Source organism: Podarcis liolepis, assembly GCF_965112155.1.
Source record: "Podarcis liolepis genome assembly, chromosome: 1".
Taxonomy (NCBI): Eukaryota; Metazoa; Chordata; class Lepidosauria; order Squamata; family Lacertidae; genus Podarcis; species Podarcis liolepis.
The window spans coordinates 123279393-123298736 of NC_139554.1; the positions used below are offsets into that span (position 1 = coordinate 123279393).

Sequence of the window (19344 nt, forward strand, 5' to 3'; positions counted from 1 at the left end):
AAGTGCTCTTGAAAGACCTACATTGGCTCCCAGTACGTTTCCGAGCACAATTCAAAGTGTTGGTGCTGACCTTTAAAGCCCTAAACGGCCTTGGTCCAGTATATCTGAAGGAGCGTCTCCACACCCATCGTTCTACCCGGACACTGAGGTCCAGCACCGAGGGCCTTCTGGCAGTTCCCTCACTGCGAGAAGCCAAGTTACAGGGAACCAGGCAGAGGGCCTTCTCGGTAGTGGCGCCCTCCCTGTGGAACGCCCTCCCACCAGATGTCAAAGAGAACAACAACTACCAGGCTTTTAGAAGACATCTGAAGGCAGCCCTGTTTCAGGAAGCTTTTAATGTTTGATGTATTATAGTATTTTAATATTCTTTTGGAAGCCGCCCAGAGTGGCTGGGGAAGCCCAGCCAGATGGGCCGGGTATAAATAAATTATTATTATTATTATTATTATTATTATTATTATTATTACTACTACTACTACTACTACAGTTAGTGGAAATCTACCTGCCAGGCTCCTTAAGTTCCACTTGCTTAGATTTACTGCTTTGTATTTCAACAGAAGTCTTGCATATCTTGGCCATGCTATAGTAGGACCAGGATCCTTCGTTCCTTCCCGTCTCTCATGGGCCGCTTAGACAGGTGGGCTGTGCTGCCTACCTGTCAAACAGTGAGTGCAGTATTTCTCAAACCTGGGTCCCCAGTAGGACTGGGTGATAACTGTTTTTCAACATAATGATATATATCACCAGCTAAACATCTTGATAAGGGACGTGGGTGGCGCTGTGGTCTAAACCACAGAGCCTAGGGCTTGCCGATCAGAAGGTCAGCGGCTCGAATCCCCGCGACGGGGTGAGCTCCCGTTGCTCGGTCCCAGCTCCTGCCAACCTAGCAGCTGGAAAACACAACAAGTAGATAAATAGGTACCACTGTGGCGGGAAGGTAAACGGCATTTCCGTACGCTGCTCTGGTTCACCAGAAGTGGCTTAGTCATGCTGGCCACATGACCCGGAAGCTGTACGCCGGCTCCCACGGCCAATAAAGCGAGATGAGCGCCGCAACCCCAGAGTTGGTCACAACTGGACCTAACGATCAGGGGTACCTTTACCTTTAAACATCTTGATGTCTGAAATAAGGATGGAGCTTTGTAGAGGCATGAGCTGGCTTCATGATTTTTCCCAGATTGTGATTTTTGCACACATCATGATTCACAATATATTACCAGGTCAAAAATCATGAAAGCAATATCATGGATATGGGCTTCAAACCAGTTTTTTTTTTTTTATAATAATTTTTATTACATTTTTTCCAATTACAAATAGAACAGAAAGAAGAAAGAACATAAAAAATAGAAAAGAAGAGAAAACAGAAAATCTAGACCATTTCAACAACTTCTTTCAAATTTCTATCGGACTTCCCCACATCTCCCGCCCAATGCATTCTTAATAATAAAAGTTATCAGCAAGTTATACCCTTGTTTCATGTGTTTCTTTGTACTTTCAATTGCAATTTAAGTTTAAATCCCTTATTATCCAATTACTCTAGAAATATAGCATATTATTGTTTTTACACATTTAAACTTTGGTTCTTTCATGAATATTATCCAATTTCTTATATATTCCACTCTCATTGCTGGGGCTAACCTTCCAAATCATACGGCATCTCAAAGTTCATATAACTTATAATACTTTTGCAAATAGTCCTTAAATTTTTTCCAGTCCTCTTCCATTGCTTCTTCTCCCAGATCTCGGATCCTGGCAGTCATCTCAGCTAGTTCCATGTAGTTCATCAGTTGCGTCTGCCAATCCTCGAGTGTGGGCAAATCTTGAGTCTTCCAATACTTGGCGATGAGAATCCTTGCTGCTGTGGTGGCATACATGAAAAAAGTTCTATCCTTCTTTAACACCTTCTGGCCGACAATGCCCAGGAGGAATGCCTCCGGTTTCTTAGGAAAGGTGTATTTAAACACCTTTTTTAACTCATTATAAATCATTTCCCAGAAGGCCTTCACTCTTGGGCAGGTCCACCAGAGATGAAAGAATGTCCCTTCAGCCTCCTTACATTTCCAACATTTATTATCAGACAAATGGTAAATCTTAGCAAGCTTGACTGGGGTCATGTACCACCTGTATACCATTTTCATAATGTTTTCTTTCAAGGCATTACATGCCGTAAACTTCATACCGGTGGTCCATAACCTTTCCCAGTCCTCGGACATGATGTTATAACCAATGTCCTGAGCCCATTTTATCATGGTTGATTTAACTGTCTCATCCTGAGTGTTCCATTTGAGCAGCAAGTTATACATTCTCGATAATAGCTTGGTCTTTGGTTCTAACAATTCTGTCTCAAGTTTCGATTTTTCCACCTGGAATCCTGTTTTTTTATCTAGCTTAAAAACCTCATTAATTTGGGCATAATGAATCCAATCTTGCACTTTACCCTTTAATTTTTCAAAGCTCTGCAACCTCCAGTTGTCTCCAATGTTTTCTATTATTTCCCAATATTTCGGCCAACCGGCCTCCATATTAGGTTTTTTCCGAGCCTTGGCCTCTATTGGTGATATCCACCTCGGGGTTTTACTTTCTAATAAGTCTTTGTATTTTTTCCAGACCATAAATATTGCTTTTCTGACAATATGGTTTTTAAACATTCCGTGTGTTTTTGCCTTGTCATACCACAAATACGCATGCCAACCTAGCGAATTGTTGAAGCCTTCCAGATCCAGGACATCAGTGTTTTCTAACAAAATCCAATCTTTCATCCAGCAGAAGGCCGCAGCTTCATAGTATAACCTTAAGTCTGGCAGGGCAAACCCTCCTCTCTCCTTTGCATCAGTTAGTATTTTAAACTTTATTCGGGGCTTTTTGCCCTGCCAGACAAATTTAGAAATATCCTTCTGCCACTTTCCAAAACATTCCACTCTGTCCACAATCTGCAAGGCTTGGAACAAAAACAACATTTTTGGCAAAACGTTCATTTTGGCTTCAAACCAGTTTTGGATGATATATCGCCCAGCCCTAGTCCACAGCTGTGGTTGGACTATGACTCCCACCATCCCTAGCTATTAGGACCAATTATTAGGGATGATGGGAGTTGTAGTCTGGCGCTAGAGCTGGAGGCCCAAGATTGAGAAACACTGTCCTAATGTCACCATGATGTCAGTTGACCTAACTTTAAAGCAGGGTGGATTTCATGTAAATCAAATTGATTTAAATCACTACTCAGTAAGACTTGATTTTTTTTTCTTCAAAAAGGCTCATTCTTGCTGGTATAATCTTAACATTTACAACCAGATGAAGGTTTCATTTTTGGAAAAATAATTTTTCAGAGTGTTTTTTACAGTTATATCAAAAATTACTGATTTGTTTATACTATTAGAAACGCATAGACAGATAATTACGAAACTATTGTGAGGTTTAATAAGTTAACTTTATATTTGGACAACTTTTCTGCTGTACTTTATTGGAAGGAGAAAAATAATAATTTCCTTAATAACAATTTAAACAATTTATTTAACTAAAACAATAACATTATAGCATATGTATCCATGTTTGTTAACTGATGTGGTTAAACGTTTTGTTGTTTTTAAAAAAACTTAGACTGAGTTTTAGCACAAATGAAAAACTTAAAAACAAATCCTTATTTCCTGATGGACAGCCTTTGGACTGTAATGTAACTTAAATAGAAAACTACCTTTAGAAATATTTTTCCTCCAAAGGCATTTTATTTTAAAAATCCAATTAAAATTTTAAAAATCTGATTTATTATTATTGTTGTTATTAAAAATCATTTATTTTTGTCCACCCTGCTTTAAAGGAAACAAATAAGACTGCACTCTTGATTGTCACTGTGCAGGTTCTTTTGGACCTGGAAGAAGGAGGAATGGGGATAGAACCTGCTTATTCATGCTCCACCGATGTGCCTGGGGACTGGGAATGGAACCCCTGCACAAAATTGCCTGCACTTACTTTCTGCTACAAGTGGTTCCAGCTGCAAACCCCGCTTTCAGCAGGAGTTGGCTGCTCTCAGGAGCTCCTGAACCAGGACTTGGCATTTGGTGGCAAATTTTAAAAGGTGCTGAACGCAAACCCCATTTACCAAAGAACAGTCGGGTGCACACTTCAAGGCTCTTGATTGGCCTTTGGCCTCCCCATACCTGCCATCATACAGTACATGATTTCAGGTGCTGGGCGCATGAGTGAGGCTTGGGGGGGAAAGGCCTCGCAGGTCAAATTGGGACTCCTTCTGGGCTCGGGGTGGAGGACTCACATGCCATGGCGAATTCACCTTTTGTGTTCTCTGTTTTCACCCATTGACTCAATATCCTCTCCCTTTTCGTTTCATGCGTTACAGTGGATGGGGCACCCAGCTGAGAAGTACAGGCAGGGAAGGCAGCAGTGGCAAGAAAAGGGATACATGTTCCTCCTTCCCCTGCAGTGATCTTCTACTCCTTTGTCTCTGAGTGAAATGTGCTTCAGAAGGAGGATTTCCACCCAGCCCTGTTATTTGATCCTGTACACTCAAGGCAGGCCCAAGTTGTGATGCTAGTATGATATTTGTCTTATGCCATATTCAGAAATAGCCCATTCACATCATTCATGGAAGCTGGGTGGAGAGGTTAAACAGTTACCCAGTCCAGTCCTTACAAGGCAAGAGCTATTATGCATTAAAATGTCCCAGCAGAGCCTGACAAGTCTGAGGGCTTACGGGGACCTTCTATGGCAGGGACACCTGGCGCACAAAGAGTTTTTGAGGCTCTCCCCCACCCTGCGTACATTTAATTTGTGCAATTGCTGCAGGCCGGCTGCAAGGCGCATACAGTTGCGATGGCGCAAGTTAAACACATGCAAGTTGCGAGTCGTAATAAATGCACCAGTTGCTTTTCTATAAAAGCAAACAAAATCGACCAATACAATTTATAATGTCGCGTATGAGCATGTTGCACACTGGAGCTTAAAGCAGCCAGTTTGTCTGCAGAAGCTGGAGGTTGAAATCTCCACTGTATCACTTGCTGCTTTCCAGCTAATTCAACCTCGCAAGATTGTTGTGAAGATACCATATTTTTTGGAGCTTCTTAGACGAACAGTTGCATTTATAAATCAGTAGATGGGTGGCATTATGGCTGACACCCTCCTCTGTTCCTCATGAGCTCCTTGGAATTTCCTTGTGGCTAAATTCCTAGGGTCGTCCAAAAGTTAATATATATTTTTGCATCCATTCTTCGATACGGATTTTTTTTTTTTTGTCTTCTTATGTCTAAGATAACAAAAGAGACGTAACTGGGGGGGAACCAAACAATTCGCTGTTTGTTCCTGGGGTCTGCCAGAATGGCATTATTTAACACCATGTACAAAACTTGAACCTTTGAACCTTTTCGTAAATGATGCTGTCTTCACTTGAACAAATTCCAGCTTTTACATATTGGCAGCATGGAAACCTCACTGAGGTTAGTGGAACGTCATTCTGAGCTTATAAAAATGGGAGCAGGTAAGTTGTCGATGTGCCTTTTGCTGTCTTGAGTTTTGAAGAAGCGGTCCTCTGAAAACATTCTGTTCAAAATGCTAATTGGGAAAGCCTGTTTTCTGTAGTAAGTATGTACACCTATGCAGTTTATGAGTGTTTCATTGTGAGTGTGAGATAGATTGAGGGAGAGGGAGAAAGTATAATTTGCAAGGATCTTAGTTTTGGAGTATTGAAATAATAATGCCACTTCAGGGCTCAGAATTGTGCAGTGTTCTCATGAACGGGCATTTAGCAGAAAAGCTATGACTCACTCTCACTTTTGCTTTCTACTGTAGTCGAAACTGCTTTGATCCTTAGACCTTTTAATTAAATAAAAGGAGAGCTGTGATTTTCTCCTCCTGTAATGAGGGTTTTTATTTGAACCTCCGGTGTGTGTGACATCAAAGAAATGGATGGCTAGCCAATGTACAATAAAGAGACTTCAAATGTTGATTGCTTTACTATAGTTAAATAGCTTTGATGGCTTAGAGTTTGAACGTACATTTCCAGTTCACTTTTTAGGACTGGCTGTAATAGTCTGTTTTGCCAAAGAAACAATTAAGTCCAGTGACACCTTAAAATACTGAAAAATACACTCTTTTGTGATACCAGTTTTTATGGGTTAGATTCCAGATACCTTTGACAACATAGATGCTAGCCTAGAAAAGCTTATACCTTAACAACCTTACACCTTGTAAAAATCTTCTAAGAAACTCCAAACATAGAGTTAATTGCAAAGCTTTCTTGAGAAGTTTTGCCTACTGCAAATGAATAGGTGGTGGTTTAGAAAGGTAATTGCTGTTTGTTTTAGTTTTGAAGGTTTGTATGGGATCTTGCAGAAACCATGCAACTCTGAAGTCATTTATTGTCAGAAATACTTTGGAGTCAGATTTAACAGCCAAGTGTTTTCTTTCCTTTTCTTTCAGGAAACAGAAATGAAGGTACACATGCACACACAATTCTGCCTCATTTGCTTGCTAACATTTGTCTTTCATCAATGCCACCATTGCCACGAAGATGGACACGACGAAAGTGCCGAGGTCACAACCGCAGCCTCACAGCCGCATAGCCACAACCACAATGACTATCAGATCTCAGAGAAGGCTGAAGAGAAACAGAAATACTACATTGAAAAACTCTTTGACCGCTACGGCGAAAACGGAACGCTCTCGTTTTTCGGCCTGGAGAAATTGCTGACGAGCCTGGGCCTGGGAGAAGTGAAAGTAGTGGAAATAAATCATGAGGACATTGGCCACAATCATGTTTCTCACTTAGATGCAATAGAAGTACAAGAAGGAAAGCATTCCCATTCCCATTCCCACCACCACCACCCTCCTCATTCCCATACTCACTCAGAGAACCAGACCACGAACGAAAGGCCTGCCAAAAGAAAGCGGAAATGCGACCCCGAGAAAGAAGCAACAGAGCCATCTTTAAAATCGGACAGCAAACACACTCACGACCACAATGACCACAGGCACCACGAGCGCCGGCTCCACCACCTCGGCCGCAACGGGACTCGCCACTCCCATAACGATTCCACCAGCGCCAAGGACCACAGGGGGCCCAGCCACGAACCTTCGACGGAGACCAACATGACTCAAGAGCAGCCCGAGAAGTCGCACAAAGACAACAGGAGGACACGGAAGGAAAGGAAGAAGAGAAGCGGAGCTTCGGTGGAGGCGACACAGGGCTTTACTCCCAGCCACGAATCCGCCAAGCAGCACGGACACAACCGGGTTCACAAAAACGGCCACGCGCAAGACACGGCCCTCTCGCACGCTCACGAGCGTGAGCGTTCGCCGGCCCGCGGGCATCCAGACCCGAATCCCGCCAGCGGAGACGGGCATCGCCGTGGCAGGAAGCACGAGGGGCAGATTGGCATGAGGAAGCGTGCCGTCCTCTCAACACACCCTCACAAGGACCATAATGGAGATGAGCACCACCACGAAGAGGTCAGTGTTAAGCCCGAGAAGGCCTGGGATGCAAAGGAGCACTCAGGCAAAAGAACTAGTGTAGTAGCACCTCAGCTTACATAACCCTCTGGTTACGTAAACGTCACGTCACATTACGAAAGTGGCAAACCCAGAAGTATCGGACCAGGTTTCTGCACGTGCGCAGAAGCGGTCTACTGCCCCGCGTGCATGCGCAGAACAGTGATCCTCGGGTTGCGGAAACCTCGGGATCCAGCCGGACCTCCGGAACAGATCCCGTTCGCAACTGGAGGTACCACTGTATGTCTATGGCTGAGTGTTAGAAGCTCAGATATACATAAACCAGGCACCAACTAGCTCCTTAAACCAAGGTTACAGTCGCTGAAACGGAATGTCTGGTTACCGTTCTGGGGTGAGATGGCTCTAAAGCCGTGGTTCCCAATGTGGGGCACATGCCCCACAAGGAGGGCAATTTGATTTTTAAGGGGGGCAGTTTGGAAGCTTGTTTAGACCAAGTTAATGGTCTTTTTAGGTTTCTTCCTCATGAATAGGAATTCACTTTTATAATAATAATAATAATAATAATAATAATAATAATAATAATAATAATAATAATAATAATAATAATATGTCACAGGGGGGACGGGGACCAGAATTTTAGAGATGCTTAGGTGGGCCATGGCTAAAAAAAGGTTGGGAACCACTGCTCTAAAGCCTTGTTTTTCAAATGATGGACTGACGGATTGATTGTCAGTTAAAACATCTGGCTAGTTCAGATGACAACCTAGGTTAAGAGCTTTGAGAAGAAAAGTCACTTGATCCAGGGACAATCCACACATATATTGGCCTATTCCTGCCTTTCCCCCTTAATGGTGACACGGACCATTCACAACGTAGGGGTGTTCTTCACAACCATGAGCAGGGCAGTGGGGTGGGGTAAGTGAAGACAAGCTGAAGCAATTGACTATAACATTGCTCACTGCTCCTACTTGGACTGCACAGAAAAAGCATTTTGGTTCCCGAAATTCATTCTGATGGTGCAGATATGATATAACCGATAGAATTCTACAGGATGTGTTGTTAGTGTGTGAACACAGTCCAGCTACAATGATCCACAGGTTTGAAAACCAGGTTTGTAAAGACATCATTATTGCCATTATCATTTGTTTATATTCTCCGTCTTTTCCCCAAACTGGGATGCAATGTGGCTTACACTAATTAAAACAACCCAGATAAAATACAGAAGGCTAAAAACCCATGGCTTCAAATTCCCAGGGTGCCGAAACTTTTCTTCCACCATCGGACCAGGTTTTTCCTGTGTCTTTTTCCAGCTGTAATAATTAGTATGTCATCTTCGGTAGACCCAAACTATGTTCCTGCTCCTCTGGGAGGATTTCAAGAAACGCTGTGTCCACATAATTTCCGGTTTAATCTTTAAAATTCTCAACAGATTAACTGAGAAACACCAGGCACAAGTAAATAAAGTAATGGGTACTCATTTAATTAATTGGCACATTTACCCCACTCTCCAGCTCCCATATCTATGATAGTAATACAGTTTATGCCCTCGGTCTCAACAATTTAAGGTTGTGTGCACCCCACGCATTTAAAGTACATGGCTTCTCCCAAACGGTTATGGGAACTGTAGTTTTACCCCCTCTACAGAGCTGCAGTTCCCAGAACCCTTAGCAAACTGCAGTTAACCCTGATTCTTCAGGAGAGCTAATGATGCTTAAATGTGCTTTGAGTACCGTATTTTTTGCACCATAACACTCACTTTTTTCCTCCTAGAAAGTAAGGGGAAATGTCTGTGCGTGTTATGGAGCGAATGCCTGCAGGTGGCAGGGGGATCTGCTGCAGTCGTGAGCAGAGGATCCATGGTTCCCCTTCCTTCCCTCCTCCGTGGTTACAAAGCATGGATCCACATGGATCCTCAGGATTTTTGCATTGGGCTATTCCAAACTCACTGTCAGATCACATGTCTGTGGCCACAGCATGAACCACAAAAATCATATATCCACTATTTTGTTTAGAATATTTTTTTCCTTGTTTTCCTCCTCTAAAAACTACGTGCGTGTTATGGTCTGGTGCGTGTTATAGAGCGAAAAATACGGTATATGGTGTGTGGTCAGCCTTTACACACATAATCCAAAAGGAAGAGGGATTGGGAGGAAGGAGAAGAAAGCAAACTCGGGATTTAGCTCTTAGGTACAGATCCAGCTAGAACGGAAAGAGTTTAAAAAGAGGAGGAACAAAAAGTTGCTTATTTGTCAGCTGAGCTGATGGGGAGGTCCCTCAGCGCTCTTTTTTCTCTCTGTCTGCTTTGCTCCTCTACTGTTAATGTTCTTCAATAAACTGTATGCCTTTCTTAATACGGCTTTCCCCCTTCTCGCTCCTACCATTGTGCCAAATTCTCCATTTTCTTTTGCACCTTTTTGGAGCGTGTTCTCCTTTAACTCTTTTGTGTTTTGTACCACCCCCTTGCTTCCAAATGGGAACTATCCTGACCAGTGTAAATAATTGCCTTCTTCCTGACTTTCCTTTTTTGCAGTGTTTAAACTTCACTCAGCTGCTAGCGCATTACGGCCTTCATCCCACCTCTCCCATTTCCCCCAGCTTGTTTACATACCTGTGCCCAGCATTGCTGTATCAGATTGACAGGAGACTTTGTATTAAACATTATGAAGATCTGGTGATTGAAGACTTGAATAAAGGAAGAAATGCATCGCTTGGGAACATGGAGAAAACTGGCGCATCGGGTGAGGAGATTCGTGATAAGATTCGTGTCAAAGAAATGGGGAGAACTTGCATTTTTGCTTTACTATTTCAGCCTTGTTAATGATGTTTCGTGTTGTTAAGTAAAGATCTGATGCAGACCCTTTAGTTAGTAACACACATTGTGACAGCTTTGTTCCTCTAAGGTCAAGTCAGGCCATTTAAAATACTAGAAGCCACCTCTTTCACACCTGTCTCTGAACAGGCATATGAGTTCCGTAGAATTACTGTTTCCTCCACTTCAGGGCTTCTGCTGAAGCCTCCATTTCTTGCATCCATTGAACTTCTCTGCTTTGAGTAGAGGAAAGACACACCTTTCCTGAGAGAAGGATAGCATCCTAGCCTATTGGGCCGCACAGTCTTCAGGTTTGCAGTACTTCGTGATAATAGATTCAGGCCGGAATCCTGTGCGCCCCAGGACTTCGCAGTTTTTGTTGACATTTGTTCACACAGAGCATTCCCTGCTGCAGGCGACCAGCCCATGCACCTTCAGCCATCTATTAGACAGTACAGTGGTACTTCAGATTGCATACGCTTCAGGTTAAAGACTCTGCTAACCCAGAAATAGTGCTTTAGGTTAAGAACTTTGCTTCAGGATGAGAACAGAAATTGTGCTCCGGCAGCGCAGCAGCAGCAGGAGGCCCCATTAGCTAAAGTGGTGCTTCATGTTAAGAACAGTTTCAGGTTAAGTACAGACCTCCGGAACAAATTAAGTACTTAACCTGAGGTACCACTGTATTGTTTTTTTAAAAATCCTTTGTCCGAGGACCATTGCACATGAAACTCTTCTATTTTAAAAGGGTCCCCTGATGCATCTGCTTCCAGACAGACGGCTGTTTGTTCCGCTGTGTCTTTGCCACCCAGATTGGAAGATTTCTTCCACGCCATCGCAAGGCAGTTTTGTTTTGTGCAGACAAAATCCTCTGATCTATTAGCCCGCCACGCTTCAATCGCTTCCCACAGAGAGGCAGTTGCCACCTTTAAAATACAGATCCACAATGCATGTTTAAAGCACATTCGGCTCACATTTGAAACACATGATTTCCCCCGGGGAATCCTGCGAACTGTAGTTTGTTAAGGTGCTGGGAGCTGTAGCTCTCTGAGGGGGTGGCCAACTACAGTTCCATGGATTCTTTGGTGATTGTAATGGGCTTTAAACATGTTGGATGTGCTTCAAATTTATGGCGTGGGTCTGCCTGTGCTGCACATTACAGAGTAACAATTTTGTGGGTATAGAGATACACACACACACACATTATCACATTATATATATATATATATATATATGTTTTCGTAGATTTTCAAGGGCACTACAGATAAAATTAGCAAAATCCTCCATAAACACAATATCAAAACAGCCTTTTGCACCAACCAAAAAATAGCCAATATCCTCAGAAACCCCAAAGATAAAATCCAGTTGGAAAACCAAGGGGTCTATGAAATACCCTGCAAAGTCTGCCCAGCCACGTACATTGGACAAACAAACAGACGAATAAATGCACGTATCGCAGAACACAAGAATGCCGTCAAAAAAGAAGAAAAATCTTCCTCTCTTTTCCAACACATGAAAGAAACAGGACACGAAATTAATTTTGCAGATTCCAAATTGCTCTTTAACATGGAACATCACCACAAGAGAATAATCATGGAAGCCATCGAGATAGAGAAACACCCTCACAACATGAACAAGCGTGACGACACGTCCCGCCTGCCAGACATCTGGAAATTAGCCCTCCCCACAAAAACCGACACCAGATCCAGAGGCACACAGAACGCCACCACCAATCAACCACACCAGACCCAAACCCAGACCCTCTCCACAGATAAATTACAGACACCATCCAGTAACCAAACCATAGTGGCAACTCCGGATGCTGCACCCCCCTGCAATCCCTACACAGATCTGGCTGGCACAGGGCACAAAACCACAGCTCGCCCCTATACACGAAGCCAAGCCAAAGCACAACTAAGTGCAGTACAGCCATCTTCCCAGAAAAACTCTTCACAAATTCAAGAGGTCAAGACACGAAGGCTTTAGCAACTAATCCACACCTAATGACCCACCTAAGTGGTACTCAGAATATCACTCAAGAAATCACTCAAGATATCCCTCAAGTAATTAAGGAACAAAAGAAGAAAAGAACACTAGCCTGGGAACTTCCCCTCTGCCCAGAACTTTTGAGGCAATACACCACACCCCTCTACAGTATTTATAGGAACTCAAACACTGAGATCCCGCTCTGTTCCAGTAACAAGAAGCCGAAAGCACCAGCCTGAAGATGACGAGTGAGACCTCGTCGAAACGTCGCCTAGACACCCCAACTTTTACACGGGAAGACACCCGAGAACACCAAAACCTGCATATATATATATATATATATATATATATATATATATATATATATTCAATAGTTACAATACAACACATTTTCAATCAATATATCCCCTCCTCAGACATCTCTCTGATGATGGTGGCATTAAAATGTCCTGTTCTTCTTCAATAAGTGAAAAAGAGAGACCCTATCAGAACGCCTCACATACCATCAGCGACTAATCAAAGGCATCTCCCCCCAAAAGATACCTTGGGCACGATCCGACCTGGTGGGTACCAGCTCTCAGTTGTGGCAATTACTCAGGTTTATCTGAGTTGGCAGCTTTTGCTTCCCTCCACAGAACAAAGTGAGCTAACGGCCTTCAGAAAATAGTAATTCTTTAGCTGAGGGAGGTCTTTGGACATAGTCACAGCTGTTTGCATTGACCTCTTCAGGGTGACAATTTTCTGCTCCAGCATAGACTGTAGCTGGGTAGCTACCTGTAGCTGGGTGATGATTCCATAAGTAGGACTTCCAGACGAGGAACCCATGCACAATAGCTGTGTTCAGGTGTTCACCTAAATCGGTCATGCTTAAATGGGATGGGGGCAGGGGCTGTCCACGCAGCTCAGGCCCCTGTTGTCTTCATGGGCATCGGCTCTGACAGGGTGTTTTTTTGTTTGTTGATGTTACCTTCAATGCAAATAGAACGCTCCACATGATGGGGGAACCCTGCTTTTTCAGGGTTACTTACTGTCTGAAGGTTTCTGCTGGCGTTGAAGTGAACACAAGTAAAAGCACCCTGCAGATCTAACTTGTTCAGCATGGGAAAGTCAGGTGGGCCCTAACACACTCAGGTGGTGTTACATTGCATGGATACTCCTGCCCCTATGCCAAAATTCAAACAGATGCCTGAACGTGACTAACATTTTAAGAATAGAGCACCTAAAGTTGCCCAGAATTGGCATGTTTTGTTTTCCTACATGCATTTCGTATAGGTTCATAAGCTCAGGGTAGTACCCTATAATTGAGATCTTCTTAGTGCTTTCTAAAAATTTTTTTTTACCAAACCTAAGTCCATTGGACTAGAATACAAGCTTTTGCAGGCTTCTTTCAAGCAGTAACTTGGTGTTCTGAAATCAGCAAGTCTGCTGAATTAGAATAGGGTGGAGCCAGTTTGTGGAGAGAGAGGCCCGAATAGCTTGAAGGCAAAGACAGCACAGCAGCTTGCATACTTAACATCTCCTCTCCGTTCGCCCTAGCTTCTGAGCAAGAGGAAGTCTCAAGAGCGGCAGGTTAGTATCAGCTAATGTCCGAGTGGAGTAACTTGAACCTGTTTCCCTCTGCCCCCTGCCCCCCACCCCCTTACTCTTCTTGAGCAAAGTGTGTAGCGCATGTCTGGGGAAGATTCAGCCCTCTAAAAAAAAAATTGGACTCCCAGCAGACCCAACAGCCAGCATGGCCAACTGTCAGGAACAATGGTAGTTGTAATCCTTCAAGATCTGGAAGGGATCAAGTTTCCCAGCTCTGGTGTAGCATGAAAACACCGTCTGGCCTGCAGACAAGGGAGTTGTCAAAGAGTCAGATCTCAAGTCCTAAATCGGGACGATTCATTAAGAGTAGCGATGGAGATATGAGAGAGAAAACAAATACAGAGCATAAACAAACACAGCGGTTTGCTCGCCAAATATGTTACCCTAGCCCCACTTACCTGGATTAAACCGCATTGAATTCAGGTAGAGATGGCTAGGATTGCTCTGTGGATAATCTCTTCTGAAATAGAATTGTAGAGTTGGACGGGACCACAAGGATCATCTAGTCCAGAGTTTCCAGCTGTTGTTGGACTACAACTCCCATCATCCCTAGCTAGCAGGACCCAGTGGTCAGGAATGATGGGAACTGTAGTCCAAAAACAGCTGGAGACCCAAGTTTGGGAAACCCTGATCTAGTCCAACCCCCTGCAATGCACCCAACCTGAGGCTCGAACCCGTGGCCCTGAGATGAAGGGTCTCATGCTCTACCAACTGAGCTATCCCACAGTAATCTGAAACCTTGCAAAAGCAAGGATAATGATGGGCAATAGCTGCCATTTTCACAGTGGAATCGTCCCCTGCTTTTTAACACTGGAATCGAGGGTGGGTTGACATGGATGGTGGCAGTGGCGTAGCGTGGGTTGTCAGCACCCGGGGCATGGCAAGTAATTTGCGCCCCCTAACCCGTGGATTTGCGCCCCCTAACCCTAACCCCCAGATGTTGCGCCCGGTGCGGCCGGCCCCCCCTGCACCCCCCACGCTACGCCACTGGATGGTGGATCCCTCCAGTCAAGTATGGCCGTGTCGACCAGGTATACCTCTAGGCAGAATTTGGGGGCTTTGCATGCCCATCCGTGTACACAGGGACAAGACTGGCATTTTCCAGTGACTCGGAAAGGTGGAAGTAAAAAGTGTGAACAGGGAAAGATTTCCTGATAGAATCCCATCTCCATGCATGAAGAATGCTTGAAGGTTGGCAGGTAGACCACTGTGGCACATCCTTTGAATTTTTTAAAGATACAAGCATTTTATTTTCAAGCCTCTGTGCACCATTATACATAGCAGAACTGCCAACTACATTCTGTTTCTGGAGCCTAGTGCAATTGCTGTAATCTTAGAATCACTTGAAAGGAATTGCCCTTATTTTGAAAAGAATGCTCTTGTTAATGGTGGCTATTGATTAGGCATTTTGCACTTATTCGCTTAGAAATAAAGCACAACTATGTTCTGATGTATGTTAATAATTGTCAGAAACAATGCGCTGCCGGTAATTAATTTTAATGGCTGTGGCATCATTAAGAAAGGTTAACTTGTTGTGTATAACTCTCCTTTAGTGGCACAGCTACTATCTCATTAACTTTGTTCAAAGATTCGGCAAATACCGTATACGCTGGATATGGTAGCAAGTCATTTGTTTCTCAGGGTAGACGTGTTTTAGCCAGAGTTGACCCTCGTTTAATTGCCAGGAGAGTTTCTGAAAAGACTGCTAAGCATTTTCTGCCAATTAAAATGTTGAAACTGTGTGTAAACCAATCTCCCCACCACCACCCCAGACACACCAAAAGAAACCCCTGTCATCGTGCATACGCCTTAGAACCCAGTTAATTAGAAAGTTTCCACAGATGAGCGCTTCATTTTAAAAGAGGGATTTTCTGCCTAGATAATGAGGGAGGGAACCGATGAATAAGTAATCTTGAAGACCGTCCATGCTTTAAGTGACCTAATTTTGCAAAATTAGCGGCAGACATTTTGGTGTTTTTTGTTTTGTTGAGAGCCCAAATAAAAATTACTCCAGTATGTTGCAGTCCTGAGGAGATGTCTGGAAGCGATCTATTTTGCCACTTGTGAGTTTCAAGCATTTGCAAAATGATCTGTCATACAGAATCATAGAATTGTAGAGTTGGGAGGGACCCCAAGGGTCATCTAATCCAACCCCCTGCAATACAGGAATCTCAGTTAAAGCATCCATGACAGATGGCCATCTAACCCATCGTTCTGCCCAGATACTGAGGTCCAGCGCCGAGGGCCTTCTGGTGGTTTCCTCACTGTGAGAAGCCAAGTTACAGGGAACCAGGCAGAGGGCCTTCTCCGTAGTGGCGCCCGCCCTGTGGAATGCCCTTCCACTAGCTGTCAAAGAGAAAAATAACTACCAGACTTTTAGAAGACATCTGAAGGCAGCCCTGTTTAGGGAAGCTTTTATTTTATTTTATTTTTAAAAAAATATTTATTGAGATTATACAAAAAATTGCACATACAGTGGTGCCTCGCAAGACGAAATTAATTCGTTCCGCAAGTCTCTTCGTCTTGCGAGTTTTTCGTCTTGCGATGCACGGTTTCCCATAGGAATGCATTGAAAATCAATTAATGCGTTCCTAGGGAAACCGCCTTCAGACCAGGTCCGGGGACAGTCTGTCCCCGGACCTCTTCTGAAGGCTGGGGGGGGGACAAGGGCTTTTCTTCCCACCCCCAGCATTTTAAAAAACCCGGGACAGCGGAGGACTTCTCCGCTGTCCGGGCGATCTTAAAATGCTGGCGGGCGGCATTTTAAAATCACCCCGGGACAGCGGAGGACTTCTCCGCTGTCCGGGGCGATTTAAAAGCCCCTGGGAAGGCAGGCAGGGGGGACAAAGACTTTTGCCCCCCGCCAGCCTTCAGAAGAGGTCCTGGACCTCTTCTGAAGGCGGGCGGGGGGCGAAAGTCTTTGCTCCCCCCCCCGCCTGCCTTCAAAAGCCCTCCGGGACAGGCAGGCAGGGGGGAGCAAAGACTTTCGCCCCCCGCCCGCCTTCAGAAGGTGTTCCCGCCCCGCCGCCCGGCTTCGGAGCATCGTTCCGAAGCCGGGCGGCGGGGGCAGGCTTCTCCCCGCCGCCCCTTGCTTCAAAAGAGGTCCGGGGACAGTGGGAAGCGCTTCCCGCTGTCCCCGGACCTGGGGCTGCAGGGAGAAGATCGCTTCTTCCCCGCTGTCCCCGGACTTCTTTTGAAGCAAGGGGCTGCGGGGAGATCGCTTCTCCACGCCGCCCCTTGCTTCAAAACAGGTTCGGGGACAGCGGGAAGCGCTTCCCACTGTCCCCGGACCTGGGGCTGCAGGGAGAAGATCGCTTCTTCCCCGCTGTCCCCGAACCTCTTTTGAAGCAAGGGGCTGCGGGGAGATCGCTTCTCCACGCCGCCCCTTGCTTCAAAAGAGGTCCGGGGACAGCGGGAAGACCCGCTGTCCCCAGAGCTTGCGGGGCAAGCTTCGTTTTGCGAAGCAAGCCCATAGGGAAATTCGTCTTGCGAGGCAACTCGAAAACGAAAAAAACCTTTCGTTTTGCGAGTTTTTCGTCTCGCGAGGCGTTCGTCTTGCGGGGTACCACTGTAAAGAAAAAACAAACAAAAGCTAACAAACACAATCTAACAAGAAAGTTGACAAAAAGGCAACCTAGAAAGAAGGAAAAAAAGGAAATAGGAAAAAGAAGAAAAAAATATTTTAAAAAAGGATAAATCCATTTTTCAGCATCTTTGATCTCATTTGCTTATTTCCTTGACCTCCTCACACCTCCCCTTTTGTATTCCCGTTTTCCAAGTCTTTTCAGCAAATCCTTACCCTCTTTCATTTGACTTTGCTCTATACTTAACCTATTATAACTATACATTTTCATCCGTATAACTATCTATATTTACCTATTCTTATTAACCTTATTACCAAAACCACTTCTTTTCAGTCCAACATCATTTTAACATTCATTAATTTTACAGTATTTCTGCAGATAGTCTTTAAATTTCTTCCAATCTTCCTCCACCATTTCTTCTCCCTGGTCTCGGATTTCGCCAGTCATTTCTGCCAATTCCATATGGTCCATCACTGTTTAGGGAAGCTTTTAATGTTTAACAGACCACTGTATTTTAATACTTTGTTGGAAGCCGCCCAGAGTGGCTGGGTGGGCAGTAGGTAAATATAGATAGGTATCTATAAAAATATCTATAAATATGGAATAGGTAAATATAGATAGTTATACGGATGGGCGGGGTATAAATAATAAATTATTATTATTATTATTATTATTATTATTATTATTATTATTATTATTATTATTATCATCCTCTAATGAAGGAGAGCCCACAACCTCCCCAAGGAGATGTTTCCACTGTCGAACAGCTCTTCCTGTCAGAAAGTTCTTCCTGATGTTTAGTTGGAATCTCCTTGTAACTTGAAGCCACTGGTTTGAGTCCTCCCCTCCTGAGCAGGGTGAAAACAAGCTTGCTCCATCTCCCGTGTGACAGCCCTTGAGATAATTGAAAGATGACCGTCATACCTCCATCGCAGTCTCCGGCCAAAAACGCTTAACTGTTCTTGAGTTGCTTTCTATTTATTGATTTTAATTGCTAACAAATGAAATAATTGCCGGCACTCGGCTAGTGGTGCATCTTTCTTTATGAATACTTACCCTAGCAAGGTAACTCTGAATGTGGAAACGAAGCCAAGCCATTAAGATGGCTTGTAGCTATGGGCAGAAGGGTGAAGCCCTCCCAACACCCCTGTCTTGTTCTGGCCTAGCTTTGCTTCACACGGTGTTTTCTTTGATGCCAACTTCCTCCTTTACCCCTCTTCTTCCCTTGGTTCTCTTTGTTTCTTCGCTCTGCCACCCCACCCCAGTGTTCCTCAGACTCCTGCCTCCTTCACCCTCTTCACACTTCTACCCTTTTCTGTTGCCCACAGTGAATCGTGACCCATTTTCTCCCTTCTGTTGGCAGCTTCTGTCTCTTTCCCAGCCTGTGTGTTTGGCCTAACATCCCTCCTATAAGCTTTCTGGGCATAAGATGCTTCTATTCAAAGATGCTGTATGAAAGATATATTTAAATGCCCCTCTTAATGGCACCCTTATTGAACCAAACGCCCTTCTTAACAACTGCAGAACAGACCTCAGGGGATTCACTTAAGCTGAGGGCGCCAGCTATTCTTTTGGGGGCCGAATCCTGGATGCTCCAAGCCAGCCTTCAGCTTGGCTTTTCCCTCCCCATTGTTTCCTATATGAGGCTGAGGGTTCCTTCCCAAAGGTTATAAGCACTCTTATGCCTCTTTTCTCCCCCGCCTGTTCTGCCTTTATGATGTTGCCTCTCCTCCTTGCATCCAAGAAACGGCTTAAGAGGCAGTAGGACCCATGGATGACCTCGCTCACAAACTTGGGTCTCCAACTGTTTTGGGACTACAATTCCCATCATCCCTGACCTCAGGTCCTGCTAGTTAAGGATGATGGGGTCTGTAGTCCCAAAACAGCTGGAGACCCAAGTTTGGGAAACCCTGGCCTAGATGCATG

The 19344-nt window shown here is 44.4% G+C and overlaps 1 protein-coding gene across 6 annotated transcripts in view; it reads left to right on the plus strand.

The window, feature by feature from the left end:
* SLC39A10 (solute carrier family 39 member 10) overlaps positions 1–19344 on the plus strand; it is a 59354-nt gene that overhangs the window by 21349 nt on the left and 18661 nt on the right. For 4 of the 6 annotated variants that reach the window (XM_083468175.1, XM_083468179.1, XM_083468176.1 and 1 more), the window contains 3 exons: positions 6427–7455; positions 9986–10193; positions 13784–13816. In XM_083468175.1, the coding sequence (XP_083324301.1) occupies positions 6436–7455; positions 9986–10193; positions 13784–13816 (1261 nt within the window). In that variant the 5' untranslated portion in view covers positions 6427–6435. The remainder of the gene's footprint in view (positions 1–6426; positions 7456–9985; positions 10194–13783; positions 13817–19344) is intronic. The other 2 variants (XM_083468178.1, XM_083468180.1) reach the window with 1 other exon arrangement.